General features: G+C 32.7%; 2 protein-coding genes across 9 annotated transcripts in view; one reads left to right on the plus strand and one right to left on the minus strand.

Annotated features, from left to right (window-relative positions):
* Cog5 (component of oligomeric golgi complex 5) overlaps positions 1-26113 on the minus strand; it is a 330870-nt gene that overhangs the window by 225203 nt on the left and 79554 nt on the right. The gene's annotated exons all lie outside the window — the stretch shown is intronic.
* Positions 1019-6764, plus strand: Gpr22 (G protein-coupled receptor 22). Its single transcript, XM_074064982.1, has 3 exons — positions 1019-1433; positions 2361-3384; positions 4989-6764. The coding sequence occupies exon 3, from the start codon at positions 5013-5015 to the stop codon at positions 6312-6314; it is 1302 nt and encodes a 433-aa protein (XP_073921083.1). The 5' UTR covers positions 1019-1433; positions 2361-3384; positions 4989-5012; the 3' UTR covers positions 6315-6764.

The following is a 26113-nucleotide window of genomic DNA, read 5'->3' on the forward strand; positions in this document are numbered from 1 at the left end:
TTCAAAAACAATATTTGTTCTCAGTACTGAGAAAAGAAATGATTTGGAGGTAAACAAAATTAATAGAAATCAAATTTGAAATTAGTATGTTTTTGTATCATTGTTTTGCTATTTTGACAGCATATAAAAATAATTTAGCTTTATAACTTATGAGTATATATAACTTTTTCCCTTAGTACATATACCTGTCAACATTAACATACAGCTACATGTAATATTTACAAAACAGCAATCTACCAAAAAATGTACCCATCTCAAAAAAAAAATACCCAGTTGAAATAAAATACTAACAACAAATGGCCAGTATACATCTTCCAAATAAAGGGACTGCCAAATGTAAAGACTGAAGCCTACCACTTCCAAAAGTAAAGCAAAGAATTAAAATTTTATACACCACAATTATGTTACTAGCACAGGAATGTTTTAAAAATATTTTATGGTATAATTGCCTAGACCAATCTGATGAATATTTTGAGTGAATGAATGAATGAAATGAAGGAATATTTGGACGAATATTGAAATCATGATAATATTTAACACCTTGAGATGTTCACAACAATTTGGAATACCCAGAGATGACTTGAATACAAGCAAAGTATTTGAAATTCAACATGGTTCACCATAAAGATGCACTGGGTTTCTATTTGTAGAACAAAGACTCTAAATCAAAAACATATATAGCTAGTAAAATATCCTCAAGTGTAATTATCAAGACTTTAAGAAGAATATATACTAAATCTTTCCTAACACCTCCTTCACACTCATCTCTCTGAATTTTTTAATGTTTGGCATTAGTGAACAACAAACCAGAATAGAATACAGATTTTTAAGAGATTAATTTACTCATATTCTACTTAAGAGCAACATACAATCACTTACAAATTTAGCCTTTTAAAAAGCATCCTTATATAAAGCAGTGTGTGTGGAGGGGGGAACCCCTGCTATACATATGAAGCACAGTTTAAACCCAATACAACTGACCAATCAAAATTAGTGAATGCACTGCATCTCTCTGCAGTGGAGAGAAGCGACAAGGTAGGCTGTCATTCTGCAAAAGCTGCTCAGAACAGGCTTTCCTCTGAAAAGCAGTGCCGTTCCTTTTTAGAAAGACTGAATCCAAATGTTGTCTCTGGAGACAAGAAGCCTTCAGTATGTTAAATTACTTTCATTATGTATTTTCAGATGCTTACTGATTCCACAGTAGGAAGAGTGAGAGACTGCAGCAGCCTCTAAACAGCACTACACGTTCTATACATTTAGCAGTACTGCTGAAACAATGGCACAGTACAGACACATATTTTCATTAAGGTCATTTTTGAAGAGATGTTTATGACCCTCATTCCCCAATCCTCTACTAACAAGCGAACAAAATGAATCAATCAAAACTGGAAATGCTTCAACTACATCAAGAATCTATCAAATCATTAGCTGAGGTAAGATGTGTTCCTTATTACACTATTAGAGCTGCTTTTGAACCAGCATAGTGGGGTAAAATTACTTTAAAAATTTCAGCCTAAAAGAGTTTATTTGTTTATTTCTACTTATTGCTAATCATGTAATTTTTAGATTTATTTCTTTGAAAACATGATATATTTTAATGTAATTTTTAGGATGGATTGTTTAATCAAAGAATAGTCTCGGTTAGTTCACTACGAAGATATGAGCTCCTAAGTCACTTCAGATAAATATTCCTAATGTCATCAGTACAGTTTTTCTCAGATGTCCAAAAATGTTTGTTTCTTGTAAGAACCACTTTTAGTATTTAGGTGTTATTTACTACTCAATTTTATGTTTAGATTATTATTGGGCATGTTCATTGAAAATTATTTAATTTACAGTTAATTTTTATATTACCTTTTACATTCCAACCACACAAACAATTCATCAATAGGAATTTATAGTATTTTATTATGGCATCTGTTTTAATGAGTTAAAATTCAACCCATGTGCTAATAATTAAACAAACTACAATATTTTTGCAGCTGGGAATGTTAAATTTATTACAAAGACAAGAGGGAATGACAGCATGTTTAGTATATACTAATTGCTCATAATCTCTGAGATTACAAGTTAGTTCTAAAAAGAGCAGAAACAGGTTTATAAATACACCTTACTCTCGGGGTTATATTTGCAATATTAACTCTAATGTCAAATAATGTTACATATACAATCTCTGTTATGAAAAGGAGGCATTTTATTTCATAGACCTTAATTTTATGCATAAAGCTATTACTCTAGCAAAACAGTTTGAGAATAAATATTGCATGGCTTTAAAAATGGAAAGTAACTTTCCATTAATTAAAAATTATTAGAAATCCTAAATCCTATTTCTCAACCTTTTTTTTTTCTTTTTTCATAAGGGCCCACAGCAGCTAATTCAGTATTTACATCTGACAATTTGAAGAATGCAACTCACTGAGAAATCTCCCCAGCTCTCTGAACCACAAACTTATGGTTTGTGGTTCTTATAACACATGATCTTAAGAAACTAAGGAGTTAAAACCTAAGGACTAGGTGTACATTACTGTTGGGATACAACAAATCAACATTACCCAAAGAAGATGCTACATAAAATAACCACAAAAAGAAAAACAATATAACTGTAAAAGCCTGAAAACAAAATGGTGAGCATTTTTAAAGGGGGAATTTATACTTTAACATACCAGGATTGTGGAAGCTACCGACTCTTGAAGAAACAATGAAACATGAATTTTAAAATGGAGAATGACATACTTTACCAGCAAGTGTTTTCTGCACTAAATATTCAGGTATTCATATCAATTGATATGACTAATGGATTTTTCCATCTGAGCTTTATGATCAATTATGTATATTCTTCTAATGAAAACAAACCAAATTAAATAGCAGATGGTTTTCATCAAAAGAACATGGATTGGATTTATAATATAAAGCAAGTTATGTGATCAAGAAATCATTTCAAAATAATGAGGATTGCCGTAGAAACAGATTTAAAATTGTAACAAAAGGATGTCTAAATACATTTTAGAAGCCAGAGACCTTATGTTTACCTTTTTGCTTTCACATATTCTGGAAAATAAAGAGACACTACCATATATTCCCCCAAAGGGAAACATAATTCCTATCATTTGAGGAAATTTCTTTTGATCGTGACTTTTGAAGCCAAAACAAACACAAATATTATGTACTATTCTTTAGAAGTCCATCAGCTAGCTAAACTCACAATTCATGCAATTGAAGTATTGGAGAAAAAAAGAAAGAATGTCTACAAGATATGAAATAAAACACAGCTACTTCACTGTTGTCAGTGAACAATTCATGTCAAAATCTGTCAATGACATCGTGTATCAATTTGTGAAAAACTGCCATAGTGAGCCAAAAGGCCCATAAGGCAACAGCAAACAGGTAGGTCAGAAGATGCATGTATCCCATCACACTGTTTAACATTTAAAAAGGAAAAGAGATGTATTTTTCTTAATTGTCTAACTTGACATGTCTGCTTAATTTTAAATCTGATGTTACAAAGACCTTATGTCTAATCTGTTGGTTCAGGAAATTTGGTACACCTAAAATTTTCCAGTTTTATATGATTTGAGTGTTAGCTAAGATCTTCATTTATTTGAATAAATATGCCTCTATTAATATTTGTCAACTCAAAGAAGCTAATAATGCTATCATTTGTGTTTCTGAAATATTAGCCCCAAATAACATGCATAAATAAAATTATGTTTTAAAAACTGTCAAAGATAACATCAAGTGAAAGGTTAATGTGGATTTTGAAAATTCATAGCTTTTATAGTTTATGTTTGAATGTAATTTTGTAGTCAAAATGTTGTACTTGAAATGTGAAATACAGTTGGTTGTATGATTTCATATTTTAAAGTAAATATACTGATTATAGATATTTCAGCCCAGAAAAATCAGGTATTTTTAGAGATTATTCTAAGCCCCTCTATATTAAAACACAGATTTGCATGAATTAGCAAAAGAGTGTTTATTTTTTAAACTGTCTTCAAAAGTATACACTGGTTGATGTATATAAAAAGGTTTCACAGGTAATATGCAATTTAAAAAGATTCCTCAAAAAATGGACTACTACTACTTAGAGTTTCATTTTTTTGCTCTGAAAACTCTGTTGAAACAAATAAAATTGCCTGATACATTCTTTTAAACTACTTCAAAGATGGCTATTTTTAATATGCATTAAATTTTTATTTTCTCCTTCTACAAAATAGTAGAGGGTGTGGTCACAAAATAAATCATTCATACGAGTGATTAGTGCTTTTTTTAACCCAGTTCTTTAGCTTGGCATAATGATCATTTTCTTGCAATTTTTATAAGTTTGCCAACAAAAGTTTGCCAGTGAGTATATTCAGGGTTATATGCGAAATGCTGGTCATTTGCCTCTTTCTGTGGGAAGTAACTCCAAATACTCCAAAGTACATTGTTGACTTCTATGAGATTCAGTCAACAAGGATAAGATAGTATAAACAAACTAGTGCTCTGTACATTTATCCTTTTTAATGAACACTTGCCCTGTTCGTTTGAACTCTCATAGGAATAATTACACTTACATTAACTATGCTACAGCATATTAAAACAGCATTTACTTTCTACCTACCCAAACATTTTTAAATGAAATTTTAAAACATCACACTAAAACTAGTTTTGCATGCTGAGTAGTTTTATTATACAAAAGAATATGTTCTCTCAAAAACAAATATCTCATTTCCAAATGAGAAAAACCCTTCTAGTATATTAAGCAATTCTGCACTAATAGGAGAATAATTCCCAAATAGTTATTTCTTCAAAAGGAGAACACAATTTCCTTTTACATCAAAACAAATCCATCTTAATGTTTCCTAATTCTACATTTTCCAATAATAGTTTACAAACTTAAAAATTAAAATAAGAACACAATAAAAAGATTTTTTGTTTACAAAGAATATGTGTGTTATACAGCATTAAATTACCAAATATCAAATAGTTTATTTTATTTCACTTTCTAGGGAAAAAACAACTGCTCCAAAAGAATGTGCTTTTCTCCTGTTCTGGAAACCAACATGCAGTCTGAATCTAACATTACAGTGCGAGATGACATTGATGACATCGACACCAATATGTACCAACCACTATCATATCCATTAAGCTTTCAAGTGCCTCTCACTGGATTTCTTATGTTAGAAATTGTGTTGGGACTTGGCAGCAACCTCACCGTATTGGTACTTTACTGCATGAAATCCAACTTAATCAACTCTGTCAGTAACATTATTACAATGAATCTTCATGTACTTGATGTAATTATTTGTGTGGGATGTATTCCTCTAACTATAGTTATCCTTCTACTTTCACTGGAGAGTAACACTGCTCTCATCTGCTGCTTCCATGAGGCTTGTGTTTCTTTTGCAAGTGTCTCAACAGCAATCAATGTGTTTGCTATCACTTTGGACAGATATGACATCTCTGTAAAACCTGCCAATCGAATTCTGACAATGGGCAGAGCTGTAATGTTAATGATATCCATCTGGATTTTTTCCTTTTTCTCCTTCCTGATTCCCTTTATTGAGGTAAATTTTTTCAGTCTTCAAAGTGGAAATATGTGGGAAAACAAGACTCTCTTGTGTGTCAGTACAAATGAGTACTACACTGAACTGGGAATGTATTATCATCTTCTAGTACAGATCCCAATATTCTTTTTCACAGTTATAGTAATGTTAATCACATACACCAAGATACTTCAGGCTCTTAATATTCGAATAGGCACAAGATTTTCAACAGGGCAGAAGAAGAAAACAAGAAAGAAAAAGACAATCTCTCTAACCACACAACATGAGGCTACAGACCTGTCACAAAGCAGTGGTGGAAGAAATGTAGTGTTTGGTGTAAGAACTTCAGTTTCTGTAATAATTGCCCTTCGTCGAGCTGTGAAACGACATCGTGAGCGACGAGAAAGGCAGAAAAGAGTCTTCAAAATGTCTTTATTGATTATTTCTACATTTCTTCTCTGTTGGACACCAATTTCTGTTTTAAATACCACCATTCTATGTTTAGGCCCAAGTGACCTTTTAGTAAAATTAAGATTGTGTTTTCTAGTCATGGCTTATGGTACAACTATATTTCACCCTCTATTATATGCATTCACTAGACAAAAATTTCAAAAGGTCTTAAAAAGTAAAATGAAAAAACGAGTTGTTTCCATAGTTGAAGCTGATCCCATGCCTAATAATGCTGTAATACACAACTCTTGGATAGATCCTAAAAGAAACAAAAAGATTACTTATGAAGACAGTGAAATAAGAGAAAAATGTTTAGTACCTCAGGTTGTCACAGACTAGGAAAAAGTCTAAGTTTCACCAAATCTACATTCAGAAGAGTTTTAAATTTAAATTGTAAAAAATAAAATTACTGCCAAATATAAGAAAAAAACATTTTAAGTTCTGGTTATGTTGTAAATTTTCAATGTGAATGTCAATTAGATTAAGTCATATATATTCAATTTCTTCGTTACTTAATGTATTTGTTGCATGGCAGTTTGTTAAAGTAATATCGTGTATATTTTGGTCAATATTATGTCCACCAGAAGATATTCATGTAAGTTATATTTTCTAAAAAATAAATACATAGCCTTAAAACAGTGTATAACTTTAAAATGTAACTGACACAGGTATCTGCTTTTTTAAAAAGTACATAAGCTGTACTGTTTCTAAACCCAAACTACAGATATATTTATATGATGACAACTACAGTAACATTTAACATTAAAAAAAATGAAATTATACATTCAACCAATAAGAGATTATTGTCTACTATTGTGTTATTTCCTGGTATAGTATACTTGCTATAATATTTGAAGCATCCAAAATAATGAACTATGTATAAAACTGCTTTCTTTTGAAAGCAGAAAATTATAGGATGTATTAGTATTTTAAAACTATAAACCAAAAACAAACAACCCTATATATGCAAATCAAGATGGGGAAACTTTAAAATTCAAGTTTACTATGAAAAACTCAAAAGTCAAAAGACTGAAGACACTATACCTACAACATACAAATGAATCGAGAGTAAAGGGAAGGAAGAAAACTATAGCATCAGCCTTTTTCTTCCTTTCTCACTTTACCTAATTCTAAGCCAAATGTTCTAGGTTAGTATAGAACACTGGTAAAAACCAGGGCATTAAAACAAAATTATTTTCTAACTCAGCAGTTTTGTATATAGAAGTTAACTATATAAATCTGAATGCTCAGAAGAGGGAAAAAGGATCTTTATATCATTGTAGAAAAGCCTAACAAAGCCACTGTTTCTAATTTTAGATATGTATCAGCTTTAGAGTAATACAAATTACACAATGTTCCTACACAATCTTCAAAAGCTAGTAAGTAGTGTTTCCTCTCTAAAAATCATTAAAGAAACAATAATTCTTGTCACTTTTTTTACTACACCACCATATAATTTAACTTTAAGCATTTTTCCCTCCAATTTTCAAATCATGTTAGAAAACTATGAAATTATTAATTCTAATTATACATTCTAAGAATTGGGAATTTCCTATAAAATATTTCCCAATTTTCACAATGTAATAATCTGGCAATGTGTGCAAATACCACTATCAGAAAGTTCACAATAAGTTCTTTAAAATAAGCAAGTATTTGCTACACTGTAATTAGTTAACTGGACAGATAAAGTTTTAACACTATATCTCCAAAATCAAGTAACAGTTCATTCTTAAATAAAAAATATCATGTCAAACAATTCAATAATATCCTACTTTTATATAAATAAATGAAAGTCATCCAATCTAGTTTACTGAATAATATCTGGGGAAATGAGCACTACGCAATAGCTTGAATTCACTGAGGTTACTGGCAAATTAAACAGCAATTTGTTTCTGATAATAATGCTAACATAATATCAAAACTTGGCAAAGGCCCACTTTCCTTTTCCTTTATTATCTACTGCTTTATAAAAATTAAGAAAATGCTTCAATTTGATTAAATGTAGCATAAGCAAGTAAAACTTATTTTTTGAAACCCTAAAGAGAAATTAATACTTCATGGACAAAAGTATTAAGAAAATTTCCATCCAACAAATATATTTGGCATAGAATATCTCCTAGTATCTTCTTTCAAATTTTAAAGTACATTTTATATTGGACTCCAAAGCATAAATTAACATTTTCCTTTGGGTTTTAAATATTTTTAATCTTCAGATTGATAAGCGTATCAAAGAAATCAATATAAAAATATTTCCAGGATATTTGCCTAAAAGCTTTCATACATTTTCATCTTCTGTAATAACAAAATAAAAATAAATGGTAACTATTGTAGCTCTGCACCTTAAGCTATTTTTGCATTTGGCGTTGGAATAAACAAGTAAGCACTCTGCCCTCCTGCAATGCTCTTTCAGGTATAAAAATATATATAGCCCACTGATTTAAAGCAAAGAAAATTCTTACCTACCAAAAACTTCTACTAGCTTTTCAGTGTGTAAAATAGTACATACTGTGAACCGAAAAATTATTTGATGGTTTAAAAATTTAGCTTTCAAAACAAACCACAAGTGTTTGCAGCTACTGATCTCTGATTAAATGAGAGAATGAGAAGCTTTAGACAACTTTTAGTTTTTTATTAAATCTTGCCTATGAAAAGATGACATATATTCCTCAGGATGACCTTTACCCCAATGTGTAAAAATTTTACTGTATTATAATAATGTTACCCTCTAAAACAAGCACTAATGCTAATTTTTCCTATTAGAACAAAAAATTTAAAGGGACATGCAAGGCTAGGGATATACAACTCAGTGGCGGAGGGCTTGCCTAACATGCATGAGGTCCTGGGAATGGAGGCAGCAGTAAACTTGATATGGGATACTTCTTACAGCCCTTCTTCTACAAATCACAGATACAGACACAGATACCAATTTCTACAGTTAACTGAGTCAATTCTTCAAAAGGATACAAATTGTAACTATTATTTTAAAATCTAACCAAATGTGAGTTCCATAAGGTAAAGAAATTTTCACTGGCTTTTTTGTTTTGTTTGCTAACTTAAGGAGGTAATTATTCTACCAAAGAGTCGTTCAGGTCTATTATGCAAATTGAGTGATTTTTCAATTATGCTTTAAAGAAAACGTCATTCACTATAATTCTGTACTTTCCAACGAAGGTAAGTCAATTTTTAAGTATATGGTCTATTGTTTTCATCTCTAAAATAAAATTATAGCAAAATCCCACTTCTCTAGGCATTAAAAGTCAGACTTCTCATTTAACTGAAGTTAAGTTAGAGGGTGAAAATCTAAAATTATAAGAAAACAGGCTGTTAGTAGGGCTTTATTACATATAGTAATTTCAAGGTTACTTTCCAAAGTTAATAAAATTTCTAGTTTTATTATATTTTGTAATCATATAATTAGGCAAGCTTTATCACTCGATTTACATTTGAATTCTTGAATATACAAGTAATTATACCAGGGACTTTGAATTGCATAATCAGGGTCACGACATGCAACCACTTAAAATCTATATTCAAGATATACTTAAAATCTATATTCAAGATATATCTCAAGTATCCCCTATCTAAAACGCTTGGGACCACAAGTGTTTCAGATTTCTGGTTTTTTTCTTCAGATTTTGGAATATTTGCACATACTTAATGGCAAATCTTGCATATGGGACACAAGTCAAAACACAAAATTTATTTATGTTTCATATATACCCTATGCACACAGCCTAAAAAGTAATTTTATATGTTTTTAGTTAACCTACATTTCAACTGAAACCTGTCACATTAGGTGAAATATAGAATTTTCCCCTTGTAGGTCATGTTGGTAATCAAAACTTTTGGATTTTGGAACATTTTGGATTTTTAGGATTAGGGATGCCTAAATTATCTTAAAAAGTATAAAAACACATAAAAGAGGAGCCAGAATGTGGTGATAAATGTTACAAGAATAACATTTTTAAGTGGCTTAAGAAGAAAAGGATTATGCTAAATTTAAGAATAGTAAAAACAAAAGCACTGTTGAGAAAAACTACTACAGCAAGTTCAGCAAAGAGCAAACTGTTTCTCTGGAAAGAAAGTAATGCAGTATAGTAAGAAGTTATCAAAAAAGTTAAACTGAGGCCATTACATAGATGCTCTTAAAAGTCAGCAGACATATGTGAACATAAAAGTCAGCAGTCATATGTGAGAATAGGAATACAAGATGAGAAATGAGCCCAAAAAATCTTAATAAGATAGCAACATGCACAAACTTACTGTTGGTAAGACTCAGAAGATGGGAAGCTAATGTCACCACTTTGATATGTAGGGAAAAGCTTGGAAAAAAATGGTAACAGTAGTTCTGCAAAGGAGTATACATAGCTGTACAAGCAAATGAAGGAAGAATCAACAAAGTTTGCCAACTGACTAGAAAGACAACTAGGGGAAAGACACTGAAAAATTAAAAATGATAGAAGGAGGACCATAAGAAAGTAGATGTCCTCAATAATCAAAGAACTATTTAATTATGCTTTGCATAAAGTACATGGATAACAAGAACAAAAACAAAAGGACTTCTGGGGGAAGCAGAAAGCTTAATAAAGTAAAATAACATAATTCAAGAATATTCTCATTAAAAGCTATTAAAAATAAAATATTGAAATTGCTATTTGAAATCATATATTTTATAATCAATTACTGCATTTTCCCATTAAACACATCTTTTTTACTACCTTCATTTATAAAAAAAAGTTACAGACACATAATGAAAACTACTAACATGTACATAGTACATGTTTTTTCCCTGATAATTCATTATGAACATCGAACTCTGTATATACATCTGCCTCATTCCTTACTAATGCTGCATAAACATAATTTACTTCTTTCCTTTTTGTTTTTATGAAGATGACTTTTAAAATTAAAAAATTCAAGTATATCAATATTGATAAAAGATGATATTGATAAAAGATCAAATAAAGCCTTTTCTATTAGAATCAAATAGCTTCAAACTGTATTGTAAGAACACCTTGGAAAATGTAAGAAAGGTTTATATTTGTTAGTCTAGCAAATGAAGCAAGTCAGTTTTCTTAATGGAGTCAAGAAGCAAGAAAGAAAAATGTGTCTTTTTTCCTTTCCTTCAAATAAAATGAGAAGTAAGGAAACTGTTGGAGACTATTTTCTTTATATCTCAGAGATGGGTGTCTGTATATACTCCTGAAGACAAACCCCTTCAGAGACTACATGAACTCCAAGGAAATCAAACATGAGTTGACTTATAGTAAATGTTAGAAAAGAAAAGGAGTCCAGGTAACATGACAAGAGAAAAATAAGGTGATAAAAACCAGATAAGGCTGAAAAAGACCTAAAATGCTAAAGGATGCTCCGTTCCCAGAGAAAGAGATAAATAATTGTAGGTGAGAGTTCACAGAAGAAAAACTAATTTGAAGACTGATCTTTTTCTAAAAAGAGTCAAAATAATGAAAAGACACTCCAGTTGACAAACAGAACATATTAGAAATATAGTAATAGACACTGAATCATAAATAAATATTAGACTATTACAACAATTTGTAGATGTTTGGAACATCGTGATATGAAGACATAGGAACAAATGGAAATGTGGGCTTATCACTAATACAAAAGCTATAATCATGTAAGGAATATTCATTTTTGCAGAGAAAAGAAATGAGCAAACCTAATGATGATAGTATTTTTCACCTTGCTCACATAAAATAACATGTGAACATGATCCTAATTATCTTTACCATTCTAGTCACATTTTTTTTTAAACAAACCTCTGCACACCGTATCCTTGGCTTTCAAGCACAATGACTTTATATTTCCACCAGCAAGTGGTAAAAAGGGCTGTCATTCCTGTCATTGCCACCACTATAAACTCTCTACCACTATCAAACCCTGAAACATCAAGTAAGATAAAGGAGAGCTGAGTCTGTCTGGGATTGAGGTCATTTTCCCACTGTTTCCATGAAGGTGATATGCCATATTTTTCTAAGAGGTATTAAGAAAAGTGGAGTACTAAAGCATATCTACCAATTTTTCAGGATGAAAAGAAAAAGTAAGAAGACAGGATAATAAGGTTATAAAGAAATTGCTTTCCTCTCACATAGTTGTGGACATATAATACTCAAAATTAATAGAAATTTTAAAAGTTTAATTTAATACAAAATTTTTCAATGTTATTGTTTACAAATGAGGGCTTTGACCATATAAAACATAGACTGTAAGAATAAGAAATACAAATGAGACTGCAGTGAGATGAGACAAATACATGAATGATAGTCAGCAATATTATAATCCCACATTATATACTATATATTGAGTATTTTAATTGAGTGTAAGGTATTATACATTGACTAGGTACAGAAGAACTAAAGATTGTATTTCACTCTAATACTCATGCCTGAGGATCAGTAAAACTGAAAAAAAAATCAAATTTATATACTCTACACTTCAACAGTTTCTTTCCAATTCTTAAAAACATCATTACTATTTCTTCTTTTGCTATTGAACAAAATGCTAGTAAACTAGAGCTACCTAACTTTAGAAAACAGTCTTAAATTCACATATTACAAGTCAGTTATACTAATGTAAACTTTTAAAATGCTTCCCCCAAAAGTACCTCATACATACTAACTCATCAGTAAATATTAGTGGAATTGAAAGTGAGTAATTTTTAAGCACCTGAACCTACTGTTGTATCTTGCTTAGCACAGTGCTTCTCAGAATGTAGTCCAGCAGTCCACCTGGATTGAAATTCGGATCCTCTATAGTACTTGTATAAAATGCCAGTTCTTGGGCCCCACCTCTGACTTACTGAATTAGAATCTCAAGGACTGCAACCTGAAAAATCTGTTTTAAATCAGCACTCTCAGGCGATTTGGGTGCTCAAGTTTAAGAAACACTATTTTAAATCTGGATACAGTGTTGCAAGCTGGTAGTCGATGCAGGTAATGAGTAAATGAAAAGGTATAGATGTAGCTCTGAAGTCAATTCAGACCACACTGTCTTCTTGGAAAAAAAAGTTTTAAACTTAATTTAACTAATTAACTTTTAGTTGGATTATACACATTATAATCCAACAACATATTAGCTTCCTAAGGATAAAGAAATTTGTATCTAGAGAAAGTTGCATTTAAAAAACCATATACTCTAAGAAGACAAAATGGTACTAAGCATAAGACATGACACCATAAACTACATTTACTATTTCACTCAACAAAATACAGTTAATTATCAGTATGGCCACAGTTTGTCATTAAATTATCTTATTCTGACCATAAAGAAAGTACTATACTTGCATATTTGTGCTCAGTTCAATGTAAAGCTTATGATAAAAAATACTAGATATAGATGAATTACTTCTAAAATAAATTTGCACTGGAATTGAAAAACTACATTTATGTGTTTTAAATAGATGTCACTGAAGTTAGGGAGAGGTTTGAATTGAGCAAATTTTTCTTTTGTTGTTACATCCTTGTGCCATCAACCATTTTAGGACCTATTCAGCCATTTGATAATTTTATCAGATCCTTTACTTTCCTATCCTATCATAATACTTTAAGTAACACTAATACTTAATACCTCAAATATTGTTAGAGAAACATTACTCAAAGGACTTTTTTTTTTTTTTTTGGCAATACTGGAGTTTGAACTTGGGGCCTCATGCTTTAAGTATTCTACCACTTGAGCCACATCCCCAGCTCAAGAGACTTTTCTTATTAATCCTCTCAAAAGCAATTTTTAACAACATTGGTATCTTCTGTTACAACTTCTGATTATTAGCATTTTCATTGACTTGACTCATAGACCAAACCTATCTCAGTATAGGTATTATTAAAAATGCACGGCTTGGCCCAAAAGACCAAAAATTGTATGTTCTAACTCATATGCAGACATTAGATCAAGGGCAGACACTACAAGGGGATTGAACTTTGATCACATGATAAAAGCAAGAGCACACAAGGGAGATATGAGGATAGGTAAGACACCTAAAAAATTAGTTAGCATTTGTTGCCCTCAATGCAGAGAAACTAAAACAGATACCTTAAAAGCAAATGAGGCCAATAGGAGAAGGAGACCAGGAACTAGAGAAAAGGTGAGATCAAGAAGAATTAACCTAGAAGGTAACACACATGCACAGGAAATTAATGTGAGTCAACTCCCTGTATAGCTATCCTTATCTCAACTAGCAAAAACCCTTGTTCCTTCTTATTATTGCTTATACTCTCTCTTCAACAAAATTAGAGATAAGGGCAAAATAGTTTCTGCTGGGTATCAAGGGGGTGTGGGGGGAGAGGGAGGGGGTGGGGTGGGTGGTAAGGGAGGGGGTGGGGGCAGGGGGAAGAAATGACCCGAGCATTGTATGCACATATGAATAATAAAAAAAAATGCACAGCTAGGGGATATATCATAAGCATACAAAGATGACAGTCTAGATCATTAGATATAGCCACCTTATAGAAAAACATTTGCCACATACCAAACTCCAGATAAACAATAACTTTGGTATAGAGTTTCCTGGAGTCTTGCAAGTACCTAGAAACTGGAAGCAAAATGTCATAGGTGTGTATATTTGTATTTTTTATTGGAACAAAGATTTATGAATTAAGATCTTCCAAAGATTGTATAATCTAAAAACAAAAACAAAAATGATTGTAGGTATTAAGAAGAAAAGAGGGAAGTAAAATTGGTAAGTTTTATATAATAAGCAATATTCTACAGTATATTGTGTTGCCAGTATTTTTGGAAAGATATTTTCAATAAATTAAATGAGATATTCAACACTTCATTAAAAGTAGGCGTCATTTTCTCTCATATGTGGAATATGGACAAATACAGCAATAATATGAAAAACAGGTCATACTAAGGGGAAGTCACATACGGGGGGCGGGAGAGCAAAAGAAGGAAGTTAAGAAGATGAATATGGCTGGTGTACTCTCTATAGAAGAATGAATACAGAATTTTTAAACCTGTTGAAATCACCCTAAGAAGAGGACTAAGGTAGAAAGAAGAACAATGTATATATATGTATATCATATGAATATAATTATATACATATATGGAAATGTCACAAGGAAACACTTTGTGAAACTATCTTAAACAAAAACGTCATTTCTTTTTTTTTTACAAAGTTGGAGAACAGGAGAGCAGAACAGGTTCTGTCTGGGGGGGATTGGTATTATAAGAGGGGGAGGAGGTGGGGAAAGAGTGTGGGAGGGTGAATACAGTGAATACAGTGCAAATACTGTGTATACATGTATGTAAATAAAAAAGTGATACCTGTTTAAACTACTCCAGGAATGGCGGGGGGAGGGGTGAATAAAGGAGAATGAGGAGAGGAATTCAAGTATGATATATTTGTTATATTGCATGAACTTTTGTGGATGCCACAAGGTATCCCCACTCAAGTACAACAATATAAAAACATAAGCTTTAAATGACTGTGATTTTGCTCAACTGGATGCTAATGTGAGTGTTCCGAACCTATTTAAGGTACGCTAGGTTAGGTGGATTAAGTGCATTTTTTAAATTACATTTTCAACCAATATTGGTTTCATCAGAATGTAACCCCATCTTAGATCGAGGAGCACTTGTATAAGACTTTAAAAGCACAGAATTTTAGATATAATTCAACTAAATGAGAAAATTAGTAATAAAAACAGGGTAAAGAAGAGGACAAGAATGAAAAAACTATACAAGCTGAGTGTGGAGGTCCACACTTGTAATCTCAGCAACTTGGGAGGCAGAGATCAGGAAGAGTAAAGTTAGAGACCATCCCTGGCAAAATGTTAACGAGATCCCATCTCACCAACAAGCAGGACATAGCAGAGCACTTCTGTAATCCCAGTTACACAGTAGGCATACCTCAGAGGATAAGGGTCAGAGGCCAACCTCAAGTAAAAACCACAAGACCCTATCCAAGAAATAAAGCAAAAAAGGGCTGGAGGTTTGCCTTAAGTGGTAGTGTGCCTACCTAGCAAGTACAAGGCTCTGAGTTCAAACTCCAGTACCACCAAAATAAATGAATAAAAAATAAAACCCTACATGAGTGAGGTGTGGTTGTACACACCTGTAATTCCAGTAGTCAGGAGGCTGAAGCAGGACAATCACAAGTAAGAGGACAGCACTGTCTATATAGAGAGCCCCTGTTCTCAAAAACCGAAACAAAAGCTTCAACATGAAATGAGAATGTAAGTACTTACTTCTTGGCCTGCATTCTGGAAAGGGGCAAACCAGAAACTGCTCCATGTGCTTCCACAAGGGTATTTAAAGACGGAGAAAGAACAAACAGAAGACAGAATCGCAGAACTCGAAGATGAAATGGTGATTAAAGGAAAAACCAAAGAACTATTAGTTAAACAACTCAAGACCTGTGAAAAGAAAATGCAAGAACTCACTGACTCTATCAAAAGACCAAACCTGAGAATCATGGGCATTGAAGGAGGAGAAGAGATGCAAGCAAAGGGAATGCATAATATATTCAACAAAATAACAGAAAATTTCCCAAATCTAGAGAAAGCTAGTCCCATACAGATACAAGAGGCCTCCAGAACACCAAACAGACCAGATCAAAAAAGATCTACCACACGGCATATTATCAATAAAACAACAAACACAGAGACCCAAGAAAGAATACTGAAGGCTGTAAGAGAGAAAAAACAAATAACATACAAGGGTAAACCCATCAAAATCACAGCAGACTTCTCAACAGAAACATTAAAAGCAAGAAGAGTTTGGGGTGAGATCTTCCAGGCCCTGAATGAAAATAACTTCAACCCCAGGATACTCTACCCAGCAAAGCTATCATTCAAAATAGATGGAGCAATAAAAGTCTTCCATGATAAGCAGAAACTAAAACAATATGTGACCACAAAGCCACCACTACAAAAGATTCTTCAAGGGATTCTGCACACAGAAAGTGAAACCCAACATAGCCATGAAACGGCAGGTAGCACCAAACTACAGGAAAAGAAAAAGCAAGAAAGTAGAGAGTAACCTCAACTTAGGTACACACAATCAAACCTTCAAACAACTAAATTACAGGAATCACCACATTCCTATCAGTACTAACACTTAATGTTAACAGACTTAATTCACCTATCAAAAGGCACTGTTTGATGAAATGGATTAAAAAGGAAGATCCAACAATTTGTTGCTTACAGGAGACCCATCTCACCAACAGAAATAAGCATAGGCTTAGAATGAAAGGCTGGAAGAAGATTTACCAAGCCAATGGCCCCCGAAAACAGGCAGGAGTAACAATACTTATCTCTGACAAAGTAGACTTCAAACCTACATTGATCAAAATTTTTGAGATAAAGAAGGACATTCCATACTAATAAAAGGGGAAATACACCAAAGGGAAATAACAATTATTAACCTATATGCACCCAATGTCAACTCACCCAATTTCATCAAACATACCCTGAAGGACCTAAAAGCATTTATTAACTCCAACACAATGGTCGTGGGAGACTTTAACACTCCATTATCATCAATAGATAGGTCATCCATACAAAAAATCAATAAAGAAATCCAAAATCTAAAATATACAATAGATCAAATGGACCTAGCTGATGTCTACAGACATTTCATCCAACTTCTACACAATATACATTCTTCTCAGCAGCCCATGGAACCTTCTCCAAAATAGATCATATCCTAGGGCACAAAGCAAGTCTCAGCAAATATAAGAAAATAGAAATTATACCGTGCATACTATCTGATCACAATGCAGTAAAAGTAGAACTCAACCACAAAAGTAAAGACAAAAAACATGCAAACAGTTGGAAACTAAATAACTCATTACTTAATGAAGAATGGATCATTGATGAAATAAAAGAGGAAATTAAAAAGTTCCTGGAAGTCAATGAAAATGAAAACACAACCTACCGGAACCTATGGGACACAGCTAAGGCATTCCTGAGAGGAAAGTTTATAGCCATGAGTGCATACATTAAAAAGACTGAAAGATCCCAAATCAATGACCTAATGATACATCTCGAACTCCTAGAAAAACAAGAACAAGCAAATCCCAAAACAAATAGGAGAGAAATAATAAAAATAAGAGCTGAAATCAATGAACTAGAAACCAAAAAAACCATATAAAGAATTAATGAAACAAAAAGTTGGTTCTTTGAAAAAATAAACAAGAGCAATAGACCCCTGGCAAACCTGACTAAAATGAGGAGAGAAAACACTCAAACTAGTAGAATCAGGAATGCAAAATGGGAGATAACAACAAACACCATGGAAGTACAGGAAATCATCAGAGACTACTTTGAGAACCTATATTCAAATAAATTTGAAAATCTTAAAGAAATGGACAGATTTCTAGATATATATGATCATCCAAAACTGAACCAAGAGGAAATTAATCACCTGAATAGATCTGTGACACAAAATGAAATTGAAGCAGCAATCAAGAGTCTCCCCAAAAAGAAAAGTCCAGGACCTGATGGATTCTCTGCTGAATTCTATCAGACCTTTAAAGCAGAACTGATACCAACCCTCCTTAAACTGTTCTACAAAATAGAAAGAGGACTGGACTTTGATCACATAATAAAGCAAGAGCACACAAGGGAGGTATGAGGATAGGTAAGACACCTAAAAAACTAGATAGCAGTTGTTGCCCTCAACGCAGAGAAACTAAAGCAGATACCTTAAAAGCAACTGAGGCCAATAGGAGAAGGGGACCAGGAGCTAGAGAAAAGGTTAGATCAAGAAGAATTAACCTAGAAGGTAACACACATGCACAGGAAATCAAAGCGAGTCAACTCCCTGTATAGCTAACCCTATCTCAACTAGCTAAAACCCTTGGTCCTTCCTATTATTGCTTATACTCTCTCTTCAACAAAATTAGAGATAAGGGCAAAATTGTTTTTGTAGGGGAGCAGGGGTTGGGGGGAGAGGGAGGGGGCGGGGGGTAAGGGAGGGCGTGGGGGATGGGGGGAGAAATTACCCAAACGTTGTATGCACATATGAATTAAAAAAAATTGAAAAATAAAGACAGAGAAAGAGCTGATTACCTGACTCAGCACTGACCAGACAAAAATCTTCTAGCTTCCCACAAGAAACACAAACTGTTCCTGGTGCTAAGACCAGAAAGCAGGGTCTCTCATGGGTCCTTTTCAGATGTAATGTGTAAACAACATTTTCTATAGCTATGAAGATCATCTAAGTCTCATATGGTTGTTTCTTATGCCCATCAATGTATAACAATGGCCCAAACAACCTTCCAGAAAAGGCAGTAAGAAGTCTCATAAGACTGACTATAATTTTCCTCAAACTAAAGGGAAATTAAGTAAAACTAATTATATGGAAGTGAATAATATTCAATGCCCTACATATAACCAGGTGTGTTGGTATATGCATGTAATCCCAGCATGCAGAAGACTGAGGCAGGAGGATTGTAAATTTGAGGCTAGTCTGGACTATATAGCAAGACCCTGTCCCAGAAAGAAAAAAGAAAAAAAAAATTGCCCATTGCCCAGAAATAAAATCCTCAATAATTCAGGTTCAATCCAAGAACAGACTCTAGAATATTAAAGCAGTGGATTTTAACTATTTTGTAACACATCTAAGGCATCAAACAGGGAGGGTGGGACTTCAAACTAAAGACAGGTATTCTTAAAGACAAAAAAGATTGTCAGGTTATTGTAATGTGCTTACTCCTTCCCTTACCTCCCAATTTTCAGAGATTCACTAATTAAGAGAAATGCATGGACTTATTAGCCTTCAGAAAAAGTGCCCAGAAATGTTCTCTCAATATAATTCTGAAGAAAATGATTAGCAGAGAAATGATTAAATGTAGACCATAAAACTATACAACCACTAAGCTTAGGGAAAGATCCCCATCCCTAAAATGCCAATCTACCCTCCCATAGATGTGGCTGTTAGTAAATTGTGAAATGACAAGCAATTAACTAACTTGAAATATCTACTTTGCCTTAAATTTCCGATTCTCATTACAACTTCTTCTTTTTTTTTGTCAGTACTGGAGTTTGAACTCATACCGGCTAGGCAGACACACTACTATTTGAGTCATGTCCCAGCCAGCCCTTATTAACAAATCTTTCTACTGATGATTCAAAGATACAATTAAAACAGATACTGGAAGAGCTAAAACAGAGGGGAAAAAAGAACTGTGTTCTGAACTACATAATAAGACAGCACACAAAAATTTTATCACCATTATTAAAAACTGGAAATAAGATATGAGAAGCTATTTCTTTTAAATGTAGTATTCTTCTATCAATGCCATTTATATTAACAAATATAGTTACTGATTGTAAAACACAATTTCTCAAACTACATAAATGTTTCTAAAAACTTAATGAATAGTCATTTCACAAGACCTAATAGGTAGATTCATAAAGCACCAAGCACTATCAGACAGTAGTAATCTGAATTCTATTTACTGTAGTTACAGGTCTATTATCTTGTAAGCACCAATTAAATCACATCATAAATCAGAGATCCTAGTTACTAGAGTATACACGTTTGTTATCTTGTGCACACTAACAAAATTATTAAAGTGCTTTTAAATAGTCCATTATGATAGCACTCAGCCCTCATGCCAAATTTGCACAATTCATAAAATGTTTTGAGTTTTATATGTTTTAAAAAGTGGTGGCAATAAGACAAATATGCCAACCTCGATATCAAAAGGCAAAATAAAATAGGAATACAGAGAGAAATTGATGCTCAAAGGAAAAAGAGCATAGGTACCTGGAAAAGCTGCAGAAGAATGGCATGTGAAAAGAACTTTTAATGAGAGACTGGCTGATGATCAGAGCAAGAGGCCTATCAGACAGAGACACAGCATGAGCAAGAAAACAAGGTTCCCAGACCAAAGAATAAGTCTGTTTAGATGGTATCTCAACTACAAATATGGAAGCAGAGACAGATAAAAGCATAGTCATGTTTTGTCAGGCAAAAAAAGTGTTATCATTCAACCCCTAAATCTAGTGAATGTCTTCCTAGATTGAAATACTACATAAGGGCAACTAAAAAACATATTTTTACTTTCTATTTCTGTCATTATAGTTTAGGCCCTGAATACTTACTTAGACCATTGTATGTAAAGAGACCAAGTCAGAGACTAGCAATCTCACACTTCCATTTCTGTTTTCCTAAACTACAATTACACTCATTTTGATCCTCTGATCTTCAATCAGATACTCTTTACTGAGACCTAAATTCCAAAATAACATGTAGTAGAAAATAATACAAATACTGCAATAATGATCCAATATTTTTCAAATGTAGAATCAGAGCTATTCCACAAGTGACACAAAGACACAGCCTTAAAAATACATCAATGGAAAATTCATACATCCAATTCTATTTTCCTAGTTTGAAACCATATAAAAAGAAAACACTGGAAAAATCTAACTGAAAAATAGTTGTAAATAAAAAATAACATGCAATAATAATTTAATCCCAAGATAATAAAAAAGAAAAATATGAATAGACATCTGAAATACAATACAAAGTCCATAAAAGATTGAAGTAATAGGCTATTCATTAAATGGTACTGGTGAAATAACTAAACTATGAAAAAATAAAGTTAAATGCTTACTCATTCCCACAATCAGTGAGTCGCACAACTCCAGGAAGCATATTTCGCCTTATATCCTGGTAAGAGCAAATGGTATTGCCTGGAGTTGTGAGATGTGATTGCTTTGTCACAAGCTATACAAAAATAAATTACAGATGCATAAAAATAAAGTCATAAAATTATTTGGTGGGCTGTGTATCTCACTCCTGTAATCCTAGCTACTCAGGAATCACAGTTTGAAGTAGTCCTGGGCAAATAGTTCACGAGATCCTGTCTTGAAAATATTCAACACAAAAAAGGACTGGAAGAGTGGCTCAAGCAGTACAGCACCTGTCTCACAAGTGTGAAGCTCTGAGTTCAAACTCCAGTAATGCCAAGAAAAAAAAAAACTGGTGAATATAGAAGTGAATATTTTTATAATATTATGGTACGAAACCAAATTCAGTATAACATTAACGAGTGTGATTAGAACGCTTTTAAAAGTAGACACTAAAAAAAAGAATAAAATAAACTGGAAACCATTTCTAACAGATAATAATAAAGCAAACGCCCCTCTGTTATTTAAGGATACTTACAAACCAACATAACTAAAGAACACAAACAGGGAGCTCACCAATGCAAAACACATGACAAACACAAAACTCTTCAACCAAGACAATAAAAAAATGCAAATTAGGATAATTTTTTTTAAATAATCTATCAGTTTTCACATATGTGACTGGAAAATAATTTTAAATAGTATTAACTACTAATTTTGACAAAGTTGTGGCTTACAGGCATGGCTCAAGTGACAGAGCACCTATTTAGCAAGCCCATGATCCTAAGTTCAAACACCAGTATCAAAAAAAGAAGTAATCCACAAAGCTATGAGAATGCTCTTTCACATTACTATTGGGGATATACTTCCCTTTAAAATATTAAACAAATCCTTAAACATGACCTCTGACCCAGATATTTAACTTCTAAAATTTATTCAAAGGAAGCAATGGAACAATTGTGCAAGGATTTATGTTCAAGAATGGTCAGCAAAACACTGGTTATGCCAGTGAAAACATAGGAATGATCAAAACAGTAACAATATTAGCAACTTACATAAATTTTGGATAGCTTAAACTAAATACTCTCTTAGCTGACTTGATCCATTTTCTTTTGTTATAACACAATATTCAAGACTAGGTAATTTTAAAGAAAAGAAATGTTTTTAGCTTACAGTTGTAGAGACTGAATGTCCAAGATCAAGTTGCCACATCTGCTGAGGGCCTCATACTATTTCCTAACATGCCAAAGAAGTAGAAGGGAAAACGACATATGCAAAACATACCACTCTCTGTCACTTTATGTCAAACAGACCTTGTAGTAATGGTTCCAGTCCCATAATAAAGACATTAATTCTTCTAAAGGTGATAATCACCCCTTAAAGGCCCCTACTCCCAACACTGCTACAATAGTAATCAAATGTTAACATGAGGCCGGGTGTTGGTGGCTCATGAGTATAATCCTAGCTACACTGGGAGAATCATGGATCAAAGCCAGCCGAGGCAAGTAGTTCAAGAGACCCCATCTCCAAAATAACCAGAGCAAAATGGACCAGAGGTGTGGCTCAAGTGGTAGAGTACCTGCTTTGTAAGTATAAAGCCGTGAGTTCAAACCTCAGCCCCACAAAAAAAAAAAAAAAAAAGGCAACGTAAGTTTCAGAGAGGACAAACCATATTTAAACACAGCACTTAGCCATTAAAATGACACAGATTTATGTTTATTAATATTGAAGTATATCCATAATGTAAAGTATAAGATAATATACATAATAAATATACCAAACAGGCGAATACTGGGAGGTTCGTTTTCTAAATACTGGTAATGAACCCAGGTGATATCTGCATCTTGTTATTCAACAATTAACATATCCTCAATTTTTTAGTTTTCACAATGAATATTTATTATTTTACAAATTAAAAAGGCTTATCAGAAATTTTATTGAACCATTCAGAAGGCTATGGCAGTAGTACTTGTTAGTTTATTCTGAATCCATTTATTTAAAAATAAAACATACAGCATATAACAGGCCTTTAAAAATTATTTCCTCGGATGCATTAAGGACCTAAGAATGACTAAATATAAGTATAAAATATATACATATAATATGAAACATGTACAAGAAAAATTAAATCTTAAAAGTCAATGTGGTTGGTCGTTTGGATATACTATTTAGAAAAAATACATTCTCACAAAGGTATTGTCAAAATTAAGACTAATTTGCCAATTTTTTTAGTTTAATATTATCTTTTATTTATGAGTATATTTTATGAAATACTCCCTGCCATATTTCAAAGAGATTAAAAAAGATTAAAAAAATTTCATACTTATGAATTGAAGAGGTTGTTTTAAACCAAAAGAATGATACAGGGCTGGGGTGTGACTCTAGTGGTAGAGCACCTACCTAGCAAGCACAAGGCCCAGAGTTCAAACCCCAGTACCACCAAAAAAAAATTAATAATAACAACAGTAGTAGCACTTCCCACACTTCTTTCTCCTGCATTCAAAATTATGTATTTTCCCAAAGTTAAATGTTAAATATATGAAACATGTCATTTTCCATTTAAAAAAACCTGGACAATTACATAAACATAGTATATTAATTTGATTTCTCAAACTTTGGAATGTTCTTTGAATATGTTTTCTAACTTTCTTATATTTATAATTAAGCAAGGCTACTAAAAACCACAGGTGAAAATTCAGTAAACTTTATACTATGTGCACTATTTTTAAACTTCAATAAAAAAGTTGAAACTAAAATGGCAGGGACTATTTAAGTGATGCTTATTTAATGTCCTTACATATATTCTTGAATACATTTAAATAACAGAAGCAAAACACTACTGTGGTTTGAACTCAGGGCCTCACACTTGGTAGGCAGGCTTGAGCCACTTTGCCAGCCCTGGATACAAATTCTTGACTAATACATAGTTTTATTTTCTTGGAAAACTCAAATATTTTTTGGAGACTCTCAAATCTCAGCTGTAATAAATGATGGTTCAAAAAACTGTAGGCAAAAATCCATAGAAAAGGCATCATTATATTAAATTTTTTTTTAAATTTAATATAATGTAGGTCATTCGTCTTCTACTCATAAAATTTCCCTACTCAAAATTTACATAAGTCCCAAATTCACATAAACTTTTGTCTCATAAACTTTGGTCCTCATTAACACCTCCACCAGTGTACTAGTTGAGGAAATAAGTAAAACTCTAATAAAACAATTTCATTTAGCTGGGTGCCAGTGGCTCACGCCTGTCATCTACCTATTCAGGAGGCAGAAATCAGGAAGATTACAGTTTAAGCAACCCCGGGCAAACAGTTCTGGAGACCCTATCTCAAAAATGCCCAACACACACACAAAAAAAGGGCAAGCAAAGTGGCTCAAATGATAGCGGGCCTGCCTAGGAAGTATGAGGCTCTGAGTTCAAATTCTAGCACAACACCCCCAAAAGAAAAAAAAAACAATTTCACTTATTGTTTTTAAATATCTATGTTTAGTGAGGAAGGAAGCTCAATTATCACCACAAAAACATAAAAGTAACTATATAGTTTAAGTGTGTATCTTAAGGACTGCTTAGAAAAGAATACCCTCAAGGAAAAGTGCCTTCCAATCAGATCCAAAACTTTAAGTGCCTATGAATTTACAACACGGCAAATAAGTGACCAGAGATTTAAGAAACAAAAAGGAAATGCAACCCCTCTTCGTACTAGCTGTGAGATTATTTAGCTGGGAGTGCTATCTAATCCCAGCAAGCTGTCTGCCTATTGTAAAATGACAGCACCTACCTCAGAGGGCTGCTGGAAGTTTCAATGAGATTACAAACTGTGTTTAGCATAGCTTAGCACCTGGGATGATGCAAGCTTTATCACTATTATTCTGAAATTCTGTTTAAAAGACAATTAACAAAAGCATTTCCAATTATGTGATGTAGCCATTTTCAAAAGAAATAAATAAGAAAAAAAGGAATCACTACGATTTCTTCCTTCAGTAGGTATTTAGGCAATTTGATTTTCACTTTTCTTAATGTTTTTTATCCTCCTCCAATGCCAATCCTTAACTTAAAAAATCTTCACAGTAATATATAAATATTTTATACCAAGAAAAAAAATCCATGAGGAATGTGTATAAAGGTACCATCTATTTTTTCCTAGAATTGCAAATGTATTTCAAGCACACAGAAGTAGAACCCACAAATACAAATTATGATGTATGCCCAGCATTAGCATTAAACTATCACATAAACTTGTTCTTTAGTTCTAAAGAAACAAAGCTCTAGGAACACAGTATCTGAGGGACCTACTATATGGTAGGCAAGGTAAAAAGCAATCTATAACATCTGTCCATTAAATTTACCCAACAGTCCTTAAAAACCGAGAAGTTAACTTGTTAAAATTCAGTTACCAAAAGGGATGGAAATAGAATTTAAACCAAGATCTAGATAGTTTCAAAGCCTATCCTTTCTTGTCTCAATTACAATTCTCATAGAAGAAATGGTTATAATAATTTATGGTGCAGTTTTATAATATTTTC

Source organism: Castor canadensis, chromosome 2 (genome assembly GCF_047511655.1).
Source record: "Castor canadensis chromosome 2, mCasCan1.hap1v2, whole genome shotgun sequence".
Lineage (NCBI taxonomy): Eukaryota > Metazoa > Chordata > Mammalia > Rodentia > Castoridae > Castor > Castor canadensis.